At 35.4% G+C, this 24035-nt stretch overlaps 1 protein-coding gene across 2 annotated transcripts in view; it reads right to left on the bottom strand.

The window, feature by feature from the left end:
• Positions 1-24035, bottom strand: part of LOC127841660 (uncharacterized) — an 84447-nt gene that overhangs the window by 16225 nt on the left and 44187 nt on the right. Inside the window, exons 7-9 of one of the 2 annotated variants that reach the window (XM_052370689.1) lie at positions 5089-5197; positions 3739-3881; positions 1559-1636 (exon numbers count right to left, since the gene is read on the bottom strand). In XM_052370689.1, the coding sequence (XP_052226649.1) occupies positions 1559-1636; positions 3739-3881; positions 5089-5197 (330 nt within the window). The remainder of the gene's footprint in view (positions 1-1558; positions 1637-3738; positions 3882-5088; positions 5198-24035) is intronic. The other variant, XM_052370691.1, reaches the window with a different exon arrangement.

Here is a 24035-nt window from a genome sequence, read left to right as displayed (position 1 = left end):
GTCCATGGCAGGACTAGGCATGAGCGAACAGTTTTAGATGGACGATTGGCCGATCCAAGTGACACAGTTCAGGGTATGTGGGTTCGAGCCTTGTTGCAGGTTGCATTATGGTTATTCGGTAGACCGGGGATGCTTCATGACTTGCTGGACCTGGTGAACGCCGAGCACTGCTTGGAGTCCTATGAGACAGTTCGTCCGAGGTCATCCTCTTGGCTTCCCTTGGAAGGGTTTTGCAGATACCTGAAGGAACCAGTCCCTGCGGAGTTCACACTAGCGCCCGTAAACAGTGTCGTAGGACTGTTAAATTGGAGAGTTCTGTACATGTTGGCGGCTGTGCTTGCAGCCCAGGGAACGTATCTATTGGATTGAGCAGTTTGCTTAACCCCAGACCATGGTTGAGTCGCTCCCAGAAGCAGAAGATAGTCACTTCCACCCTGATCAGCTCAGACCTGTCGCTAATATTAGTGGCACCATAAAGGACGTTCTGGCTTTGGGAGTAGAGCAGCAGGTGGTGATACTCAAGCTCAAACATGCGGTGGCTAGCTTCTGCAACCCAGAGACGTACCCATCTTCAAGAGATGTTGACAGTTTCCCACCGGAGGTCATCGTTGCAGTCGAAATTCACCCCAAGCATGCAGCAAGCTCCAGGAGGTTCCTTACAGACGATTTGGAGGTTGCTTGCCAATCCGAGGGTGGTTGCGGTTGATGAAGTAGGGTTGGACCACTCGGTGAACCCGGCAGACTGGTGGTACCAGATTAGACAGAAAATCCTGTCCCTCATCCCAGAAAGCAAAGTGCTGGTGCTTTATTGACGAGGAATGACCTGCGCCAGTGGTATGGAGGCGCATCAGTTGCTGCTTAATCTTTTAAAGCCCCTTCCGCAGAAACAGAGGATCCAGCTCAAGGCTTGGAAACCACCTGGTGGTAGGGTAGTGTCTGAAAGCTTTTCCCAACACCCATTTTAGTTTCAACAGGAGTGTGGAACACTTCACTCAGGAGCAAGTGGCCGTTATAGTGGGCATGAGTGAGGAACAACTCCTCATTGAGACAGACACCACGTACTTCACACATCAGCGATTTTCGGCGCCAGCGGAAGTTTAGGGATGTAGCTGCAATGTTGGCAGATCTTTGGGGGATGACAACGCTGCACATTCTTGAGGTCACCACGAGGAACGCCATGAACCTGTTTGGTGCAATCCCCATGGGGCAGGTTGCCCTGTAGATCAACCTTGGCGATGGATGGCCCCCAAACATATTCCAGTTTGGCAACCCAGGATAGGCACGAGGAACCACACCCAGACGAATTGCAGATTATTATTTTGGACAGTGGTACCTGGTTCCAGGAAGCGGTCCTCAACAATAAAGACGGGGGCGTGTTGTGGCTGACCAGCCGGAAGCGTTACGGAGCATGTGCAGTGACGAGACGCTGGAGCTAGACCAACAGTGAATTAACTCTTATTGCAATTAGTGTTGTTAATATAATTAATAAATTGTGGTTGAATACAAGCAAGTGTTGAGTTATACTGGGAAACTACATAGTACACAACATTATTCTTACGCATAATAGTAGCTATTCTGGGGTCCCGATTGGACTGTCCTTCTACAAAAGGTGTTTCTTCATAACCTCTAGTTTGAACTTAAAAAATAAGAAGAAATTTGTGTTAGTAAAAAACAACAACCTCACTAGTCTTAGAAATTTTTTGAATGATTGTTTATTGAGTTTAGAAACATTAAAAATTTAAAAAATCTGCTATAATAACAAATGGGGACTATAAAAGAGATAGTTCTGGCTACCATAACTTTAAATGTCGCTTTTTATGATTTTTGATTGGCGCGACTTTATAGTTATGGACCAACCCCATTAGGAAAGTCAACCAGAAATTCCCGAAAAGTTGACAGTTAATAAATACCGGTCCAAAACAGCTTTTAAATGCAGTTATTGTCCCAAATCAACCACTTGATCAGAAAGAATGACATTTTTTACATTTAATTGATATAATCTTTCACAAAATACTATCTTAAACATTTAAAATTTATCTATTCTGCTTTTACATATCGAGAAAAACAGCGATGTGACAGACTTACTTGAAATGCGAATCTCCTGAGATTTCACGGTCATATGACGTTATTTCTATTTTTAGTAACATACCATGTGCTCAAGTGTTTTCAAATTCAGAATGACATTTCCCGGTATTTTAGATTATTCTCGCTTGTTTTATAAACAAATTGTAGTGTAAATACAAACTCAAAGTAAATATTATTTAAAACTACCGGATTCACACTGAAATCAGTCTTATAATCCACCAGACGTAAGTTGTTTATCACAAATAATAGATTTCAGAAAACGAAAGTAATGTTTACAATTTCAGCAAATAATGTCAAGGGCGATCTGAAAATATCGAAATGAAAACTCGTCACATGACAAAGCGACAATGGCGTCAAAATTGTGAATTTCAGACTGATGAGAGTTATTTTCGTATATTGTAAGATGCATTTGAAACGTTTGAACCTTAAAATAATCCCCGATGCAGTATTTTATATTCATTCACCAATATATGTAGAAATGTATCCAAGAAAATGAGCTTTCTTTGATTTATAGTGTGACATAAATATGTTATGACTCTGGTTGACTTTCGATACGGGGTTAGCTTCAGCGTACAGGTCTGTCAATACTATGTAATCTGTACGCTGAAGTTTCTTTAGCTATAAAAAAGAAAACAAATTTCTAAAAAATTATTTGTAAATAAAGAAAATGGCCATGCTGGCCTTAAGTTCTCACCTGAGTTTAAGGTACAACAATTATTAACAATTAGACCTGGCTTTTTTCTTATTTCCTGTGTCCAAATTTTTAACTTGATCTAGATTTTAAAATAAAAAATAAGGTTTTTATAATTTTTATAAGAATTTTAAAAGATTTGACCTGGTAACCAAGTTTTAACTCCTCTAACTTACCAACTAAACCAAACTTGATTTTCAAACAAGGCCAAGATATTGTGAAGATCAACATTCTGACCAAGTTATAAAAAGATATATAAATTACCATGTTCACTTTCAACAACAGATTAACAGTAAATTCCTATGCACTTTTTAGGCTAAAGTAAGCGGCAAGATCACTGCACTTAGTACATGTAAATCACTTTAATGGGCTAAACTTGCACAGGAAAAGTGTAAGTAGGTTATCTGACTGCTGCTGTATTTAATTGTACAGTAAATACAGTAAATAAACACAGTTAACTGTTTCCCTTTTGAGTAGCAAAGTGAAAAGTGATATCTGCAACCAGCATAAAACAAGAATAGCCTGCAAGTAACTTGCAGACTGTTCAGGTTTAATTCTGTTTGCTGCTCATCAGTATCTTTAGATTTGAAATGAAGGCTTTAATACTATAATCTAGAAAATTATTAACCCTTTGAGTGCTGGAACCGGATTTTGAAGACCTTTGCAAACAGTTTGGATCCAGATGAGACGCCACAGAACGTGGCGTCTTATCAGGATCCAAACTGTTTGCTATTCTGATAATATTCTTTGAAAAAAATCGAAGAAAATGCTAATTTTAGAAATTCAGCAGACAACATTTTAGCAGACGACAAATTTCCCAGCATGCTAAGGGTTAATACTATAATCTAGAAAATTATTGAGGTCTTAAATCATATTTGATTTCCTACGGGGTTACAAACACAAAAAAGTACCTATCTGAGGGTAAAGAGTTAATAAAAACAACCCAATATATAAAAGCTAACCTTCAACTGGTCTTGATGAACAGGGACACTTTCTATACCAGCGGACAAGACAAGACTCCTCATCATTACGCTCCAGCCTACGCTTGATAAACAAGCAGACTGCCACACCAGTACTTATCAGCAACAAGACCACCAGGATGATTCTGAAATGCAAACAATATCAATTGAAGATGCAAATTAATAAAACCTCATTCTGGGTTAACTGTTCTATATGCATGTGAATTAAGTGTCATCCCAGATTAGCCTGTCCAGTCCACACAGGCTAATCCGGGATAAGACTCTGATACCAAAAATCAGCTCAATATTTAAAGCATTGTGTAAAAAACCTCCGGTACAGGGTTTTAATACAGATAATATCTAAGTCAAAGCAAATAACTTCGCCAAAAATCAAAGAACCAGAACAAAATTCACACTTCATATGTAGGTCATATAGGTAGACTCGCATTCCAAAATTCAGCTCAATGTCTGAAAGCTTTAAATATAAAAAAAAATCCGGAAAAATGTTATTATAGAGAGAAGAATTCTTCTAAGTCCAAGGCCCATAACGTCCCCAAAAATTAATGGACCGGAAAAATATTCACATTTCATCTGTAAGTCATACAGGAAGACTCGCTTACCAAAAATCAGCTTATTACCTGAAAGAGTTGCGTTCAAAAACTCCAGAAAATGGTTATCATAGATAAAATTTCTAAGTCCAAGTCTGTAAGCAATAGCTATGATACTTTAGGAGTAAAATGGACCAAAACACACAACTTAACCAAATGTCTAAATGCCAGTCAGAGTTACATAACTTTACCTGCACAGTCCCCATATGATAGTTAGTAAGTGTTTGCAAGTATGAAAGCAATAGCTTTGATACTTTAAGAATAAAGTGAACCTAAACACAAAACTTAACCAAATTTTCAATTTTCTAAGTATAAAAAAGAAACATAATTCTTTCAAAATGCTTGATACAGTTGTCTGCTCTTGCTAATAGATTGGGGTCATTTTGGTAAAGAAGTATGCAAAATATAAAAGCAATATGACAAGGTAACAAAGCAAATATTTGAGGTGGTACGCAAATTTTAACATAGATTTATCAATAATATGCATATTCTAAGTGAAAAAGGGCTATAATTCTTACAAAGTGTTTGATACAGTTGTCTGCTCTTGTTTTTAGATTGGGGTCATGCTGGTAAAAAAGTATGCAACATTTCAGAGCAATATGTCAAGGGAAATAGAAAATATTTGAGGTGGTACGCAAACTTTAACATTCCAACGCTCACCTCACGCCGACGCCTGGGTGAGTAGGATAGCTCCACTCTATATATTTCACACATAATAGTCGAGCTAAAAACCTATAACACTTACACCACAATTATTAAAGTTGCATCTTTATTGTAGCCATTTTCCTGTGACGGTGAAATAGTGGTTGCCATAGTATTGTTGGATGGAGATGACATACCGGTTGGTGATGGTTCTGAAAGGGTACAAGGTAATTATCCGATTATATTAGGTGGAGAACATTTCACAAGTGTAAAGAAATAACTTAATATATAATGATTTTTAAATTTTAGCTTGCCATAAACCCTTAGAATGCACAGTCACATTTATAGGACATGTATGAACGGTGTTACCTTTTGCAATTATTATACTGAAAATTTGACACAAAAATATTAAACAAGAGGGCCATGGTGGCCCTGGTCGCTCACCTGAGAAGTATTAAAGGGGCCTTTTCACAGATTTTGGCATTTTTTAACTTATTCATTAAATGCTTTATATCGATAAATGTAAACATTGGATCGTAAAAGCTCCAGTAAAAAATCAAGAATAAAATTAAAAAAAGGAAAAGAACATTGCCCGGACCAGGTTTCGAACCAGTGAACCCTGGAGTCCTGCCAGAGTCCTGAAGTAAAAACGCTTTAGCCTACTGAGCTATTCCGCCGAGTACACATGCTGAACGTATTTTATACCTTATATAAGCAATCTTCGTAGTTTCACAAAATTTAACGACAAAAACAGAACTCTCCAAATTATTCAATCGTTACGCGTTGCAACGCTTTATAATTTTTAGGTTTTAAAATCGTCAAAAGATGCATATAATGATTCTATTAGACCATGGTAAATGTTCAGTATTACTGTTTCCTCACAAATATCATAACTAAAACGAAAATTTGCGAATCTGAAACAACTTTTTTCAATTTTGTCAATTTACCAAAGCGTGAAAAGATCCCTTTAATGATAAGTAAGGGTTGTAACTTCTAGAGTGTTAACAAGGTTTTACTACAGCCATATAAGGAAAACTGCCCCGCCCCCTGGCAGCCATGTTTTTCAACAGACCAAAACCATTTTCAAACTCATCCAAGATATCGTTAGAAAAAATGTTCAGACTAAGTTTCATGAAGATTGGACAATAAATGTGACTTCTAGAGTGTTTACAAGGTTTTACTATACACTAAAGCCATTTAAGGTAAACTGCCACGCCCCCTGGCGGCCATGTTTTTCATTCAATTGGAACCATTTTCGAACTCTTCCAAGATTTTATTGGGACACATGTTCCCACCAAGTTTCATGCAGATTGGACTAAAAATGTGACTTCTAGAGTGTTAACAAGGTTTTACTATAGCCATATAAGGAAAACTGCCACGCCCCCTGGCAGCCATGTATTTCAACCAACCGGAACCATTTTCGAACTCGTCCAAGATATTATTGACACACATGTTCTAACCAAGTTTCATGAAGATTGGACAATAAATGTGATCTTTAGAGTGTTAACAAGGTAGATGTTGACGATGCACGACGCACAACACACGATGCACGATAGACAAAAGGCGATCACAATAGCTCACCATGAGCACGTTCTGCTCAGGTGAGCTAAAAACAAGGCTCTATTTTGATTTCGGTGTTACTAAAGAGAGAAAAAATAGGTAATTTTTGTAATACAGAATGTTTTTAACACATTTTGCAATTTATTGGAAAAAAACAAAAACATGCTCAGTAAAGCACAACAACTTATCCAAATAACTCTGATAATATACAAAATTTACAAAATTGTTAGTTCCGAAATAAATTGCCTTGATGAAGTGAATAACATTATGTTTGAGAATAAATATTTACAAGCCTTGAGAAAATGAAAATGCAAAATGCTGACCTTTTCCCTTCCATTACAACATTAAAAGTTAGGTAAAGTGCGTAGAAGTTTTACTCAAAAAGACATTAAGAAATAGTCTGAAGTAACATTAAAATCCATCCTGACCTAAAAACTAACATTGCAGCATCACAATCTGTATTGGTTGTGTTGGCTTACAGAAAATATTCAGCCTGGTAAACACAATGTATTTTCCTTAACCCATTTATGCCTAGCGTCTAGAAAAAAGGCCTTGGCAAACAGCATAGACCCAGATGAGACGCCACATCAGGTGGCGTCTTATCAGGGTCTGCGCTGTTTGCTTAATGGAATTTCTGTAAGAAATATTCTAAATATAGAAATACATATACTAGACATCCTTAATTTTGGAAATAAATTGATCCAATTTAGTAGGATGGGAGAGTCCACTGGGCATAAATGGGTTAACATCAAAACAAGTTATGGGACTGATTGGACAGAAACTACCATGTTAGGGCATAATCCTCGCCAATCTGGAGTATCTACCTTAGTAATTTTTTTACTTTCATGTCATTACACTTTTGTTTTAACCCTTTACTTACACTTAGATACGTATTTTTACCCATTTGTAGTTAGAAAGTTAAATTTAATTAAAGACCTTTTTTTACTAGATTCAAGTTTTAAAGGCATCATTTATAACCATTTGATACTGATGAGCAGCAAACAGCATGAAACCTGAACAGACTGCGAGTCACTCGCAGGCTGTTCTGGTTGAAGGCTGTTTGCACAAAGCCATTTTCTCTATGCTTCTGAGTGGGAAAGGGTCAACAGTAGTTTTCAATGTAAGGCTTTGACAGAGCATGATTTCGTTTCTTTGTAAGACTAACCTTTAGCCATGAGTTTTAACCCTTTCAGTGCGGGAACCTGTGCAAACAGTTTGGATCCAGATGAGACGCCACAGAACATGGCGTCTCTTCAGGATCTAAACTGTTTGCTATTCTGATAGTATTCTTTGAAAAAAAAATAAGAAAATGCTAATTTTAGAAATTTAGCAGACAACATTTTAGCAGACGACAAATTTCCCAGCATGCAAAGGGTTAAATTAGGATTTAAATTTGAGCCTCATTCTGGTAAAACTAGGCTAAATGCATCTGTGTAGTGTTGTCCCATATTACCAGATTATTAATCTTAACAATTGACTGAAAAGACTTCCTTTAACCCTTCACCATTTAGATACGTATTTTGACACATTTGTAGTCCCTCGCAAACTTAAATTTAATTAAAGACTTTTCTTACTATATTCAAGATTTAAAGGCTTCATTTCCATCCCTTAGATACTGATCAGCAGCAAACAGCATAAAAGTTACTCGCAGGCTGTTCTGGTTGTATGCTGTTTGCAAAGGCCATTTTCACTTTGCTTCTTATGAGAGAAAGGGTTAGGTTATCTGTTATCAATTAAATGTGTGATTTAAAGCAAATTATGATATTAATAAAACATGTGTAGTGTAAAAAGAATCCAGATGTGTGTCGACATGTTGACCCTACAACAATATATATTGGCAAGTGCACTAACCATTAACAATTTAAATTTAGACAGAAAAGTTAACTTATCAAACGTATCTCACTTATGGAACAAACATATATATAAAACTTGTAATGAGTTAGTTCACATGAAAAGCTGATTTAAAGTAAAAACATTCTATTCTAACTAAAACGTAAATCTTAAAGCACTTTAAAACAACTGAAAACTCTACTTTTACATGATTATGAGCCCTGCTCTGTGAAAAGGGGGTTAAATGCATGTGTGTAAAGTGTCGTCCCAGATTAGCCTGTGCAGTCCACACAGATTAGTCTGCACAGGCTAAGCAGGGACGACACTTTCCGCCTAAACTGGATTTTTGCTAAGAAGAGACTTTCTTCAAACAGAAAATATCAGAAAAGAGAAAGTGCTGTCCCTGATTTAAGCCTGTGCAGCCTGCACAGGCTAATCTGGGACGACACTTTACGCACATGCATGAAACCCCCTTTTCACAAAGCATTACCCATATATTATAAAGGCTATACTCACATAATTATGTAACAAATACAATCTTGATTCTAACAGATCCCTTACAGCTCAAAAACTAGATCGTAAAATCTCTAAACCAATGCACATAACAAAGGAACTTCCAACAGTGTTATATGGTGCATGTTAGCAAACAAAATGTTAAATTGTACATGCTGACAATGAAAACCCCCACTCTAGACTCATTTCCTGTGTGTATAATCAATACTGTAACCTGAGCCATTGAAATGAGTCCGTAATTCTAAAGAACCCTTCCACACATGACTACTTGAAAGGGGCCTTGAAAAGATAATATCTTAATTCTTAAAGGGACAGTGTTCAAAAAGAGGTATGGACAACCAACCAAAACTGTAGCAACAGATATGTGTAAAGGGTTTTTTCGGCGTAGCTGTATTAAGCCAGCTTTTCATCTTACCTGACCTTTGTAAGTGTCCAATAAAATTCAAATAAAATTTCTCGCGGCTAGGTACCAATGAATACACTTCATTTATTCCATTGGCTGATTTGAGTATACCACCAGAACATTGGAAACATATCCCTGTTTTTGTAAGACTCTTCTACTGCATGAAACAATTTAATCTCTAATGAAAAGGCTTAATAGATAGAACAGTTTTACACTCAATTCTCAACATCAATACAGTTTGTGCGTGCATCTTTTATTTTCATAGAATTACCAGCGCAAAAGCTTTAATACTTAAAGGCTACGTACTCATATTTAGCACTAACTTCCATATTCCTGTCAACATGTAAACATGTAAAAGTATAAAGAGCAGTGGAAGCGAGGCCTCACTTTAATGGATTGCATTTCAACCCGCGAGGTATCGAGTTTATATAATACAAGTCATCACAGGAGTTCAAGGCCAGTAAAATAATCGTTATATAATAAAGACGCTATCCGTGAACTAGGTGACCTGGAATTTTCTTTAGTCCAGAAATATGTAAAATGAAGATATTCAACAATATAATTATGGTATGTCAATAATAGATTCTTAATGTGTTTTCAACAATACAATGATAAATATTATTTTTGATTAATTTAACAATTTAACACCATATTAACTAATGTATTAAGCATGAGCGAGATGATTCTCCATACTGTTAATAATCGAATCGAATGGCAATGCCCGACAAACCACTAAAACAGGTTTGTTCGAAGAACGCGCATATAAATACGGATACTTTGCATGTTGCCGGTTGACTCATATGTTTTAATTTCGCTTCCATACTTCTTTTGGTTTTCTGTTTTGTTTCTATAGGTTTATGACCAGCAAAATGTAACAATGTAAAATAAGCCGCGAAAACTCCGCGTAGCATCCCATACTGCGTGTGATGCAGCTAAGAAAAGACATTCGCTATCCTTGATCTCATTTATTGAACTATCAATGCCGTATATCTTTTTTAAAGATATTTCTTGTTAAACATAGCTCATCATAAATATTGAAGGAAAATCCTTATTTTAATTAGCAATACATGTATTCTACATGAGTTTTTTGTGTAACAATTTATTTTGGTTGAAATAACATAAAATGAGCCGTCTTCAGGGAAAGGGATTTAATACATGTCAATGAACCCTATACCACTTAGATATGTATTTTCACGCATTTGTAGCCCCTTTGAAAGTTATATTGTATTTAAGACCTTTCTTAACAAATTCAAGTTTTAAAGGCTTCATTTCCAACCCTTAGATACTGATGAGCAGCAAACAGCATAAAACCTGAACAGACCCTGTCAGTTACCTGCAGGCTGCTCTGGTTTTATGCTGTTTGCATTAAGCCATTTTCACTTTGCTTCTGATGGGGAATTTAAGGGTTAAGTGTCATCCCAGATAAGCCTGTGCAAAGACTTAATATTAAACAATCCATAAAAGCAGAAGGTGTCCTCCCATATAAGACTGTGCAGACTGCAGAGAAAAGCAACAAGGTACGTATTTTGACGCATTCATAGTCACTTAGAAAGTTAAATTGAATAGTCATTTAGGAAAGTTAAATTTAATTAAAGACCTGTCTTACTATTTTCAAGTTTTAAAGGCTTTATTTCCAACCCTTAGATACTGATGGGCAGCAAACAGCAAACAAGAGGGCCAAGATGGCCCTAGTTCGCTCACCTTTGTTTACAAGGACTTGTTCATTGCTTACAGGTAGTTGAAAATTAAGTACTATAGAGCATATTAGATTGGTTCTCTTCTGTTAACTTTTGCAGTGTGAGCATATGATTAATTCTGATTGAGTACTGTCCATTTTCATGGGGTTTTTGCAATGCAAACTTTTACAGGTAATGCTAATTCTACATGTGTTTACAAGGTTTTTGTAAGATTTGGACCTAGAAATGTGGCCAAATCTAGAGTGTTTACAAGGTTTCTCTATAGTCAAATGAGGAAAACTGCCACGCCCACTGGCGGCCATGTTTTTCAACAGACCGAAACCACTTTTGAACTCAACCAACATATCATCAAGACAAACATTTTGACAGTTACATGTAGAATGGGCATGAAATGTGAAATGTGAATTCTACAGTGTTTACACGGTTTTTCTTTTTTTTGACCTAGTGACCTAGTTTTTGACCTAGCATGACCCTTTTTCTAACTCAATCGAGGTATCATTGGGACAAATCTTCTGACCAAGTTTCATGAAGATCAGACAAGAAATGTGTCCTCTGGAGTGTTTTCAAGGTTTCTCTATAGCCAAATAAAGAAAACTGCTCCGCCCACTGGCGGCCATGTTTTTAAACGGACCGGTACCACTTTTGAACTCAACCAACATATTGTTAAGACAAACATTTTGACAAAATTACATGAAGATTGGGCATTAAATGTCACTTCTACAGTGTTTACAAGGTTTTTCTTTTTTTTTACCTAGTGACCTAGTTTTTGACCCAGCATGACCCAGTTTCAAACTCGATCGAGGTATCATTGGGACAAATCTTCTGTCCAAGTTTCATGAAGATCGGACAGGAAATGTGGCCTCTAGAGTGTTTACAAGGTTTCTCTATAGCCAAATAAGGAAAACTGCTCCGCCCACTGGCGGCCATGTTTTTCAACAGACTGGAACCACTTTTGAATTCAACCAACATATCATTAAGACAAACATTTTGACAAAGTTACATAAAGATTGGGCATAAAAAGTGACTTCTACAGTGTTTACAAGGTTTTTCTTTTTTTTTACTTAGTTTTTGACCCACCATGACCCAGTTTCAAACTCGAGGTCGAGGTATCATTGGGACAAATCTCCTGACCAAGTTTCATGAAGATCGGAAAAGAAATGTGGCCTCTAGAGTGTTTACAAACCAAATGTGGACGACGGACAACGGACGGACGAACAGACGACGGACAAAAACCGATCACAAAAGCTCACCTGAGCAATCAGGTGAGCTAAAAACAGACTGTGAGTTACTTGCAGGCTGTTCTGGTTTAATGCTGGTTGCAAAAGCCATTTTCACTTCGCTTCTGATGGGGAAAGGATTAAGGGACATTTTTCTCAATATAAAAATTATGTCTATAGACAGTGACAGATTTTGTTCTGCACTACGTATCAGTGTGCCTTTTCATTAAATAAAAACTTTTTTGTTATATTCCCATACATATTTTTAGAATCATATCCAAAACACAACTATTCTTAAAATCTTTTAATACTTATGAATGTATGCTCAAAGGGGGTGGATCTGCTTGTAAGGGTTTAACATGCAACATTATGAAAGAAAAATACCAACATGGAAGGTCATGAGAGAACAAGAGCTGTCTCCATAGGATGACGTATGCCCCCAATAAACACTTCGATAGAAGTTTTTGAAATGCACTAAGTGACCCCGTGACCCCATATTCCTACTTTACCTAGATATTGTCTAGATACAACTTCTGATCAAGTTTGGTAAAGATCGGATGAAACTATTTGAATTAGAGAGCGCCCGGGTGTACATTGTCCAGGGTAATCATGGAACTTAGGCTGGAAATCCATGGTATAACATGGAATTCCATGGAAATCCCTGGAATTTGAAACAGTTTCCAGGGTTTTCCAGGGTTTTGTTCTAGAAATGTCCATGAAAGGTGGACTTTTTTTCCAAGCATTTTCCAACCTTGGATGGAAAAGCATGGAAAAGGAATGGAAAACGCTGGATTTAGGCTGGATAACCATGGAAAATATTTCCAGATAGCATGGAAAGTGGAACATAGAATTTTTTAAGCATGGAAAAGACTCTAACATTTTCAGCTGACCCTGGAAAAAACTTAGACTTTATAAGAGGAGAAAATAACTTATAAAAATGCAACACATTTTATTCAAAGTAAATCAGAGTTCAACAATTTACACAACATATGAATAAAACATAAAACAATGTGCATAGTTTGGGCAGAAATAGTAGTAGTTATAGTAGTAGTAGTAGTGGTAGAAGTAGTAATGCTGAGGCTGGCAGTAGAATGTTGTAGGAGTAGAAGTAAAAGTGGTTGTTGTATAAGTTGTACAAGCAGTTAAACTACTGATAATTATACTATTGGTGCAAATTTAAGTGACAGTAGCAGTAATAGCAGTTATTATTGTGTTGTTGTTTTAGCATTTACAGGAATAGTAGCAGTAATGGTAGCAATAGTAGTATAAATAATAATAACAATACTAGTAGCAGCAGTAGTAGTAGTAGTTAAGGAAGTAGCATTAGCAGCAGCAGCAGTAGTAGTAGTAGAAGTAGTAGTAGTAGAAGTAGTAGTAGTAGAAGTAGCAGCAGCAGCAGTAGTAGCAGTAGCAGCATCAGCAGCATCAGAAGCAGTAGTAGTAGCAGTAGTAGTAGCAATAGTAGTTGAAGTACTAGTAGTAGTAGTAGAAGAAGTAGTAGTAGTAATAGTGGTAGTAGTAGTAGTAGTAACAGCAGCAGCAGCAGCAGCAGTAGTAGTAGTAGTAGTAGTCGCTGCAGCAGGAGTTGTAGTAGTAGCAGCAGCAGCAGCAGTAGCAGTAGTAGTAGTAGCAGCAGCAGCAGCAGCAGTAGCAGCAGCAGTAGCAGTACTAGTAGTTGAAGCAGTAGTAGTAGTTGAAGCAGTAGTAGTAGCAGTAGTAGCAGCAGTAGTAGTAGTAATAGTAGTAGTAGTAGAAGTAGTAGTAGTAGTAGAAGTAGTAGTAGTAGAAGTAGAAGAAGAAGTAGCAGTAGTAGTAGTAGTAGTAGTAGTAGTAGTAGTAGTAGTAGTAGTAGTAGTAGTAGTAGTAGTTGTTGTTGTTGTTGTTGTGGCTGTTGTAATAGTAGTAGTAGTTTTTCAGAAGTAGTAGTAGTAGTAGTAGTACTAGTAGTAGAAGTAATAGTAGTATTTTTCAAAGCAATGTCTACAAGTTTAAATTCCTTAACCCTGTTCAAGGTGTATACACACTCAATATTTAACTACAGTCCAGGTTTGCAATTAACAAACTATCTGATAAACCTGTGTGTGAGTCAGATATGTCTGCTGCTAATCTATTGGTTATAAAATATCACAGCCTTTTCTGATTGGCTGAGTTCAAATACAGAAAGTTTACCTGTTAGATTGAAATTCTGGAGCAGGCGTATTGTAGAAAATATGCAGGTTAAACTTGTTCTTAAAATGAAGTTAATGTAATGTTCACAAACAGTAGATTTAATGAGTTTTTCCATTAACAAAAATTTCTTAAAATAATAATGTATGGATATCATTTGGAAAGTGACATGAAATGTTGTTAAAAAAGTGATGCATACAAGTGTTTTAGAAGTCTGTCTAGGAATAGAACAACAACTGAAGGTTTGTGCTTTTCATTATTTCTAAATATTCCTTTAAATTTATTCTTCTTATGTCATCATTGTAGACCTTTTTTATGTGACATTTTAGGTAAAAGTATGGCAAATATAGAAGTTTAAAAGCAGCTGTCACACGCATTTTCACTAATTTCCGCTTGATAAAGGAAGTCCTATGTGGAGATATTAATAAGCTTGAATGTAGTATTGGAAGTTTATAATGCATGGCTAGGGAACTGAGGCTAAGGGAGTTATGTGCTGTGCATGATGAGAACTCAATGCTCATTAATGCTGTTAATGTTTATAAATAAATTAATTAAACCAATAGCATTGTTTTTTAGGTTTCACTGTGCATTTTCATTCCAATAGAATTACACATCATTCTAATTATAGCAATAATAAATTTGTACTAATCATACCTACACATTTTGTTATGCTATGCTTTGTGATGTATTAACTTCATTGTAAGTTATTATTTAAAGACCATTTTACTAAATATTTAAAACAATACTTGAATTATTTTCTATATACATTTTCATTATGTGCTTTAACTGTAGCTGACCAGTTGATGGAAGATACTGCAGAGTTTGGCAGGGAAATAACCCAAGACAGCAAAGCGGCTCTTTTGGCGCATTTACCAAGAGGACTAACATGGCCACACATTCATGGTAAATATCGTTATGCCCCGGGCTCATATAAGTAATTTAGTGTTAACCACCTGAAAGTATATTGTCTTTTTGGTATCCAATATTTTGGTCTAGTTTCAATAACAGGTTAATTTTATATGAATTAGCAAATTAGCATAACTTTCATATAGCAATATCTGAAAAAAAAATCCTATATATGTTTGAGTTTCCAGATACATGCTAGTGTACCCCGTTTTGGGGCATTTAAGAAAACAACAATATAAATTTCAAAATAAAAGAGAGTCATAAAAAAATATAAGTTAAATCACCAATTTATTCACTTGAAAGTCTCAGTTTTCCTGTGTGGTTGCCTGTTTGCAAGTAGATTAAAGCCCGCTTGCAAACTTTAAGAGATTAAATTTCAGTAAATGGAAAAGAAATAATTGCTTACCGTAGGTTTCCACATATAGCGCGCACCCGTGTATAGCGCGCAGGCTGTTTTTAAATGCAAAAATGGAGAAAAAAATATTTCAAGACAATAAAACCACCAAATCGGACCGAAAATGGCCGCCATTTTACTATTACACAGTCCAATAATCCGGGGCATTGGAAAGCTTAATTAAGCATTCAAAATAGGAAGCGTCATTATGATTAGGAGCAGGGGTTGCATAGCACTATACTTTTCTGACAATTTTATAATTTTCTTGCAAAAGATTAACAGTCCACGTGCATTTCGTGAAAAACGTGAGAAAATAAGAATTAGTGTACATCGTGTGATTTTTCCTCTGGGAAAGCGTGGGCATTACCGGTAAATTTGAATTACGCATAGAAGACAGGGATACAATTGTTGAGGTATGCGGGCGAAGGACGATGTCAATATCTCTCTGTGTTGTAGTTCAGGCGATTGCTAACGATAGTTTGAAACACCACAGTTGAACGTTGAATATTTATACACACAAAATGCAATTGCATATTGTCACAAGTCGTGGCACATATTACTCAATATCATCTGCCAATTACGAAGTGCAAAATGATCCCCTTTCACACCTACCGTTACCCGTAAAAAGACCTCGTTCGCACCTACCTTTGCCTGCTCTCGACAACAATCCCCATCGGAATTCATCGAAAAGGAAGTGTTAAAACACAAACAAAGAAATGTCCGCAAGTTTATTCAAACAAATTTATTTTGACAAAACTTCTTCTACAGCGTTCATACCTACCAGTAGCGACTTATGGTTGTTTCGACAATGGCCCCTCAGTCAGTAAGATTATAGGGTGGTGGTTTTCTGGAAAAAAAACATGGCGGCCATTTTGATTATTTACGATTACACAACATATTTTTACCAATTTAGCAGCCAGGATAGCGTTGTATCAATGTATAACGCGCATCAACTTTTTAATTTGATTTTTGGAGGTAAAAAACTGCGCGCTATACGTGGAAACCTACGGTACTACTTAGGATCGTAAATGTTCACTCAAATACAAAAAAGCCAGATGTACCGAATTGAGCAGTGATATGAAATATCTAAAATAGATTAAAATATGAATGAGCATTGAAGTATAGATATTTAATCATATGAATGCTGCACATTTACTTTTACAGATGAATGTAAAAAACTTATGACTTTCTTGTAATATTGTTTGCTTTGTTTTTCTTTCAGAGATCATGCAGAAGCCATACAGTATAACAGCAGTACAAGTTCTATAAAAGATCCACGACCTACTGAAGCCCAGCTAATTAACAAAATAGTTTTTAAAAACTGTACTTTTATCCCACCTGGGTACTTATAATTTACTAAGCTGCTTACACAAGTTTTAGACTTGCAATTATATTTTAAACTGTCACTTGGAAAGTAATAAATGTACATGCATTATGTTCTGAATTTCTTTGAACAATAAAATTATATAAAAGTATTGTAATGAAATTGAGCACCTAAATTGCATTAAAGTGAAAGTAGCTGAGAAAAATAGTATCCTTGTGCTCATGGGCAGCTACATATATTGTGACAAACATGAAGTAGCTAAAATAACTTAAATTTTTCATTTGTTTCTTGTATATCGTTTGTACAGGGTTCGTGAATTGTTACTGTATATTACTTGACTTGCTTGTATTTTGTTACTTTGAATACATGTTGTTAAGGTTGCATTATACTTTTTAACTTTTAAAGTAGCACCTGTTCTGTTATGTAAGGGCCTGATTTATGATAATGGACCTAGAGGCTTTATAAGCATGTATGTAACAACAATTGTTTGATCTGAATAATTTGTTAACTAAATGTAACACAATTTGTAATCTGATGTTATATTTTGATGAATTGTGAACAAAATAATACATCGAAGAAACTAAGGCATTATGTTGATTTTTTGTTTTGTTTTAATCTAACCTTAAATTATGATTTATTTAAGCTGTGAGTATTGTATTCATTTAATACATGAATATTGTTTTTAGACCAGAAATTTCTTTTTCTATTCAGTGACCATGGTAAACGCTGGACAATTTTCCATGTTATACCAGGCATCCACGGAATATTAAACAAGGAAAAACCCTGGAACATTTTTCATCAACAACAAAATGGTACTAACTTATGGTTAAGCTTTCATGATAGTAAAAGGCTTCAAGAACAGTCTCCTTAGTTCAGTGAAGATGTGTTTTGGGGTAAACTTGAGAACTTAAAATTCAATGATGGACAGAGGTTGAAAAAAATGAAGATGTGCATTAAAATAGTGACAAAGGGAGCTGGTACAACATGTGCATCATTCAATGGTGAAGATCTCTTGACTCACAAGGACAATGCTAATTATGCATTTGCCATTCTTGGAAAAGTTATTAAACATAGGTTAAGAAAGGTTGACAGTGAGGTGTTCAGGAACTTGAGCTGTTTCCTGAATCCACAAATAGTCAACAGTTCCCAATCAAGTTAGTGTGTGGCTGCTTTGAATACTTTGAGAGAGTTGTATGGTGAAGATAAGGTCACTGTTGTTAGGGAAGATTTAGACACTGGCATTGAAGAAGAGAAAAATAACATTAGCAAGTAACTAGACAAAAACAAGTTGCTTGATAAATGGCCAAGATTGAATGGGATGATAATGGGTCTCTACAAAGGTCTGTCAGCAAAAGGACTCTGACTCAATCAAGACCAGGGTGCCAATACCACATGACTTTTTAAGATCTGTGTTGGGAGAATAAAGCGCGACCCAGTTAACATTTTTAATGATGTCTTTTTTAAATATTTCACCATTTTTAATGGGATAAAGTGGACAGCCTGCTCATTTGTAAGAGTTTTCTATAGTTATCATGATCTTTTTGAACAAATAAGTATTTTTTCAGTAAAGTGTGACCACGCGTTTGTAATATGAAGTCCCCACACTGATCTGACATTTTTCAAACTGTTCAAACGCGCATATGCACTTTACTGAAAAAATACTTATTTGTTTAAAATGATCATGATACCTAAAGAAAACTCTTAACGATTCAGCGGGCTCTCCACTTTATCCCATTAAAAATGGTGAAATATTTAAAAATTGTTCTTTAACAAGAGTCTTGTTACAAGACTATTGGTAACAAGACTATTGCCAAGCAATTACAGTCCCCTACCGGCTCCACCATTGTCAGAAATTCCACCATTGTCAGAATATTTTTTTATTTGTTGCCATAGCAACCAGAATTTTAGACGTAGGAAAAAAATGAAATGACGTGCATAATGTCCATATTGCCATTTATCCATGTTCCAAGTTTCATGAAAAAATATTAAGAACTTTTAAAGTTATCGCAGGATCCAGAAAACCACCATTTTCAGCATTATTTGTAGTCTATTTGTTGCCATAGCAACCAGAATTTAAGACGTAGGAACAAAATGAAATGAAGTGCATAATGTCCATATTGCCATCTATATATGTTTCAAGTTTCATGAAAAAATATTAAGAACTTTTAAAGTTATCGCAGGATCCAGAAAAAAACACCATTTTCAGCAGTATTTCTAGTCTATTTTTTGCCATAGCAACCACAATTTTTGACGTAGGAACAAAATGATATGACGTGCATAATGTCCATATTGCCATCTATCCATGTTTCAAGTTTCATGAAAACATAATAAGAACTTTTAGAGTTATCGCAGGATCCAGAAAAAAACAACATTTTCAGCAGTATTTCTAGTCTATTTGTTGCTATAGCAACCACAATTTTTGAGGAAGGAACAAAATGAAATGATGTGCATAATGTCCATATTGTCATCTATCCATATTCCAAGTTTCATGAAAAAATATTAAGAACTTTTAGAGTTATCTCAGGATCCAGAAAAAAAATAATTTTCAGCAGTATTTCTAGTCTATTTGTTGCCATAGCAACCAGAATTTTTGACGTAGGAACAAAATGAAATGACGTGCATAATGTCCATATTGCCATCTATCCATATCTAAGTTTCATGAAAAAATATTAAGAATTTTTAGAGTTATCGCAGGATCCAGAAAATAACACCATTTTCAGCAGTATTTCTAGTCTATTTGTTGCTATAGCAACCACAATTTTTGAGGTAGGAACAAAATGAAATGACGTGCATAATGTACATATTGCCATCTATCCATGTTCCAAGTTTCATGAAAAAAATATTAAGAACTTTTAAAGTAATCTCAGGATCCAGAAAAACACCATTTTCAGCAGTATTTCTAGTCTATTTGTTGCCATATTAACCAGAATTTTAGACGTAGGAAAAAAAATGAAATGACGTGCATAATGTCCATATTGCCATCTATCCATGTTCCAAGTTTCATGAAAAAAAATTAAGAACTTTTAAAGTTATCGCAGGATCCAGAAAACCACCATTTTCAGCATTATTTGTAGTCTATTTGTTGCCATAGCAACCAGAATTTTAGACGTAGAAACAAAATTAAATGACGTGCATAATGTCCATATTGCCATCTATCCATGTTTCAAGTTTCATGAAAAAATATTAAGAACTTTTAAAGTTATCGCAGGATCCAGAAAAAAACACCATTTTCAGCAGTATTTCTAGTCTATTTGTTGCCATAGCAACCACAATTTTTGACGTAGAAACAAAATGAAAAGACGTGCATAATGTCCATATTGCCATCTATCTATGTTTCAAGTTTCTTGAAAAAATATTAAGAACTTTTAGAGTTATCGCAGGATCCAGAAAAAAACACCATTTTCAGCAGTATTTCTATTTTATTTGTTGCCATAGCAACCACAATTTTTGACGTAGGAACAAAATGAAATGACGTGCATAATGTCCATATTGCCATCCACCCATATTCCAAGTTTCATAAAAAAAATATTAAGAACTTTTAGAGTTATCTCAGGATCCAGAAAAAAACACCATTTTCAGCAGTATTTCTAGTCTATTTGTTGCCATAGCAACCACAGTTTTTGACGTAGGAACAAAATGAAATGACGTGCATAATTTCCATATTGCCATCTATCCATATTCCAAGTTTCATGAAAAAATATTAAGAACTTTTAGAGTTATCTCAGGATCCAGAAAAAAACACCATTTTCAGCAGTATTTCTAGTCTATTTGTTGCCATAGCAACCACAATTTTTGACGTAGGAACAAAATGAAATGACGTGCATAATGTCCATATTGCCATCTATCCATATCCAAGTTTCATGAAAAAATATTAAGAACTTTTAGAGTTGCCTCAGGATCCAGAAAAAAACACCATTTTCAGCAGTATTTCTAGTCTATTTGTTGCCATATTAACCAGAATTTTTGATGTAGGAACAAAATAAAATGACGTGCATAATGTCCATATTGCCATCTATCCATATTCCATGTTTCATGAAAAAATATTAAGAACTTTTAGAGTTATCGCAGGATCCAGAAAATAACACCATTTTCAGCAGTATTTCTAGTCTATTTGTTGCTATAGCAACTACAATTTTTGAGGTAGAACAAAATGAAATGACGTGCATAATGTCCATATTGCCATCTATCCATGTTCCAAGTTTCATGAAAAAAATATTAAGAACTTTTAAAGTTATCTCAGGATCCAGAAAACCACCATTTTCAGCAGTATTTCTAGTCTATTTGTTGCCATAGCAACCAGAATTTTAGACGTAAGAAAAATAATGAAATGACGTGCATAATGTCCATATTGCCATCTATCCATGTTTCAAGTTTCATGAAAAAATATTAAGAACTTTTAGAGTTATCGCAGGATCCAGAAAAATACACCATTTTCAGCAGTATTTCTAGTCTATTTGTTGCCATAGCAACCACAATTTTTGACGTAGGAACAAAATGAAATGACGTGCATAATGTCCATATTGCCATCCATCCATATTCCAAGTTTCATGAAAAAATATTAAGAACTTTTAGAGTTATCGCAGGATCCAGAAAAAAACACCATCTTCAGCAGTATTTCTAGTCTATTTGTTGCCATAGCAACCACAGTTTTTGACGTAGGAACAAAATGAAATGACGTGCATAATTTCCATATTGCCATCTATCCATATTCCAAGTTTCATGAAAAAATATTAAGAACTTTTAGAGTTATCTCAGGATCCAGAAAAAAACACCATTTTCAGCAGTATTTCTAGTCTATTTGTTGCCATAGCAACCACAATTTTTGACGTAGGAACAAAATGAAATGACGTGCATAATGTCCATATTGCCATCTATCCATATTTCAAGTTTCATGAAAAAATATTAAGAACTTTTAGAGTTATCTCAGGATCCAGAAAAAAACACCATTTTCAGCAGTATTTCTAGTCTATTTGTTGCTATAGCAACCACAATTTTGAGGAAGAAACAAAATGAAATGACGTGCATAATGTCCATATTGCCATCTATCCATATTCCAAGTTTCATGAAAAAATATTAAGAACTTTTAGAGTTATTGCAGGATCCAGAAAAGTGTGACGGACTGACGGATACAAAACCATAAGTCCCCTCCGGTAAAACCTGTAGGGGACTAAAAATGTTAACTGGGTCGCGCTTTATTCTCCCAAAACAGATCCGAAAGTCAGGTGGTATAGGCACCGTGAAGACAGAGATACATCACATGTCAGTTGAATATTCTAAAGAAAGTATGTTAATATCATCATCTAAAAATTATTCTATTTGCATTTATTCATAAAAAATTTAATATTTCTAGGTTTAGCACGCCATTTACTATGTTAATTTTCTATGGAAACGGAAAATACCCCTCAATATTCCTAAAAACCCTTTATGGCTGAAACAAAGAAGTAAAATACCCTTTAACCCTTTGCATGCTGGGAAATTTGTTGTCTGCTAAAATGTTGTCTGCTGAATTTATAAAATAAGCATTTTCTTCAATTATTTCAAAGAATACTATCAGAATAGCAAACAGTTTGTATCCTGATGAGATGCCACATTCTGTGGTGTCTCATCTGGATCCAAACTGTTTGCAATTAAGTCTTTCAAAATTTGGTTCCAGCACTGAAAGAGTTAACAATAATACCAGGGGATGAAATACCCTTTAGGCTTTATTCATATCAGAAGCTCTGGAGCAAAAAAGCATTTAGAAACATGTTTACACAAGATAAAAAGAGTGCATGTTAGAATACTGATGAATGGCATTTTGTTAAAAATACAAACACAAAAGATAACATTAAATGCACCACACGGATCACGCAGGCAAACCAAGGTACAAGTTAACTTGGACACTCTTTGTGTACTAGGTCAGTACAAAAGATGACATTAAACATACACACTTATCAACCAATAAAGTACAACAAAACATTTTCATTATCTGCATTGTTGCGCAGTACCAACTGTCAGCATATAGTTGTTAGAGCCAAACTGACATAGATTAACTTCAAGCATTTCAATTTTCCCCAAATATACATACTCACTTCAACCATTTTTTACCAATCTCAAAAAATGCAAACACTCATATTACCTGCAGCTTTTTCAACCAATGAAGGAGAGGTATTATACGGTGAACTAGGCAGAACACCTATGTACATCCAAAGTATTAAAATTATACAATACACATTAAATATTGTTTCCAAAACAAAAACAATTTATTTCTCCCCACATTAATTGATGGAAATATGAAACTGAGAATGATTACAAGATGTGTTTGTGAAACACCAATGTCCCCCTATATGATGTTTGACATTGTAAGATGACCTTAACCTTGTGAAGGATGACCTTGACCTTGACCTTTCACCACTCAAAATGTGCAGCTCCATGAGATGCACATGCATGCCAAATATCAAGTTGCTATCTTCAATATTGCAAAAGTATTCATAAAATGAGCGATTTTGGCCACATATAATTGACCTCTGACCTTGAAGGATGACCTTGACCTTGACCTTTCACCACTCAAAATGTGCAGCTCCATGAGATACACATGCATGCCAAATATCAAGTTGCTATCTTCAATATTGCAAAAGTATTCATAAAATGAGCGATTTTGGCCACATATATTTGACCTCTGACCTTGAAAGATGACCTTGACCTTTCACCAATCAAAATGTGCAGCTTCATGAGATACACATGCATGCCAAATATGAAGTTGCTATCTTCAATATAGCAAAAGTTATTGCAAAATGTTAAAGTTGGCGCAAACAGACAGACAGACAGACCAACAGACCAACAGACAGGGCAAAAACAAAATGTCCCCCACTACTATAGTGGGGGACATAAAAAATTGTGTTGAGTTATAATAGTCCATGGCATTCATGAAGAAGATATTTTCTGGACATGAATTATTCACTATATAAAACATTTAAACTTGACATGTGACATTAACCTTGAACATTCCATGAACAAAATTATCAGGACAAAATCTGAACATTTAACTTTGAACCTAAACA

Source organism: Dreissena polymorpha, chromosome 8 (genome assembly GCF_020536995.1).
Source record: "Dreissena polymorpha isolate Duluth1 chromosome 8, UMN_Dpol_1.0, whole genome shotgun sequence".
Lineage (NCBI taxonomy): Eukaryota > Metazoa > Mollusca > Bivalvia > Myida > Dreissenidae > Dreissena > Dreissena polymorpha.
The sequence above is the reverse complement of the archived record's forward strand: the minus strand, read 5'-3'. Positions and strand labels throughout refer to the sequence as shown.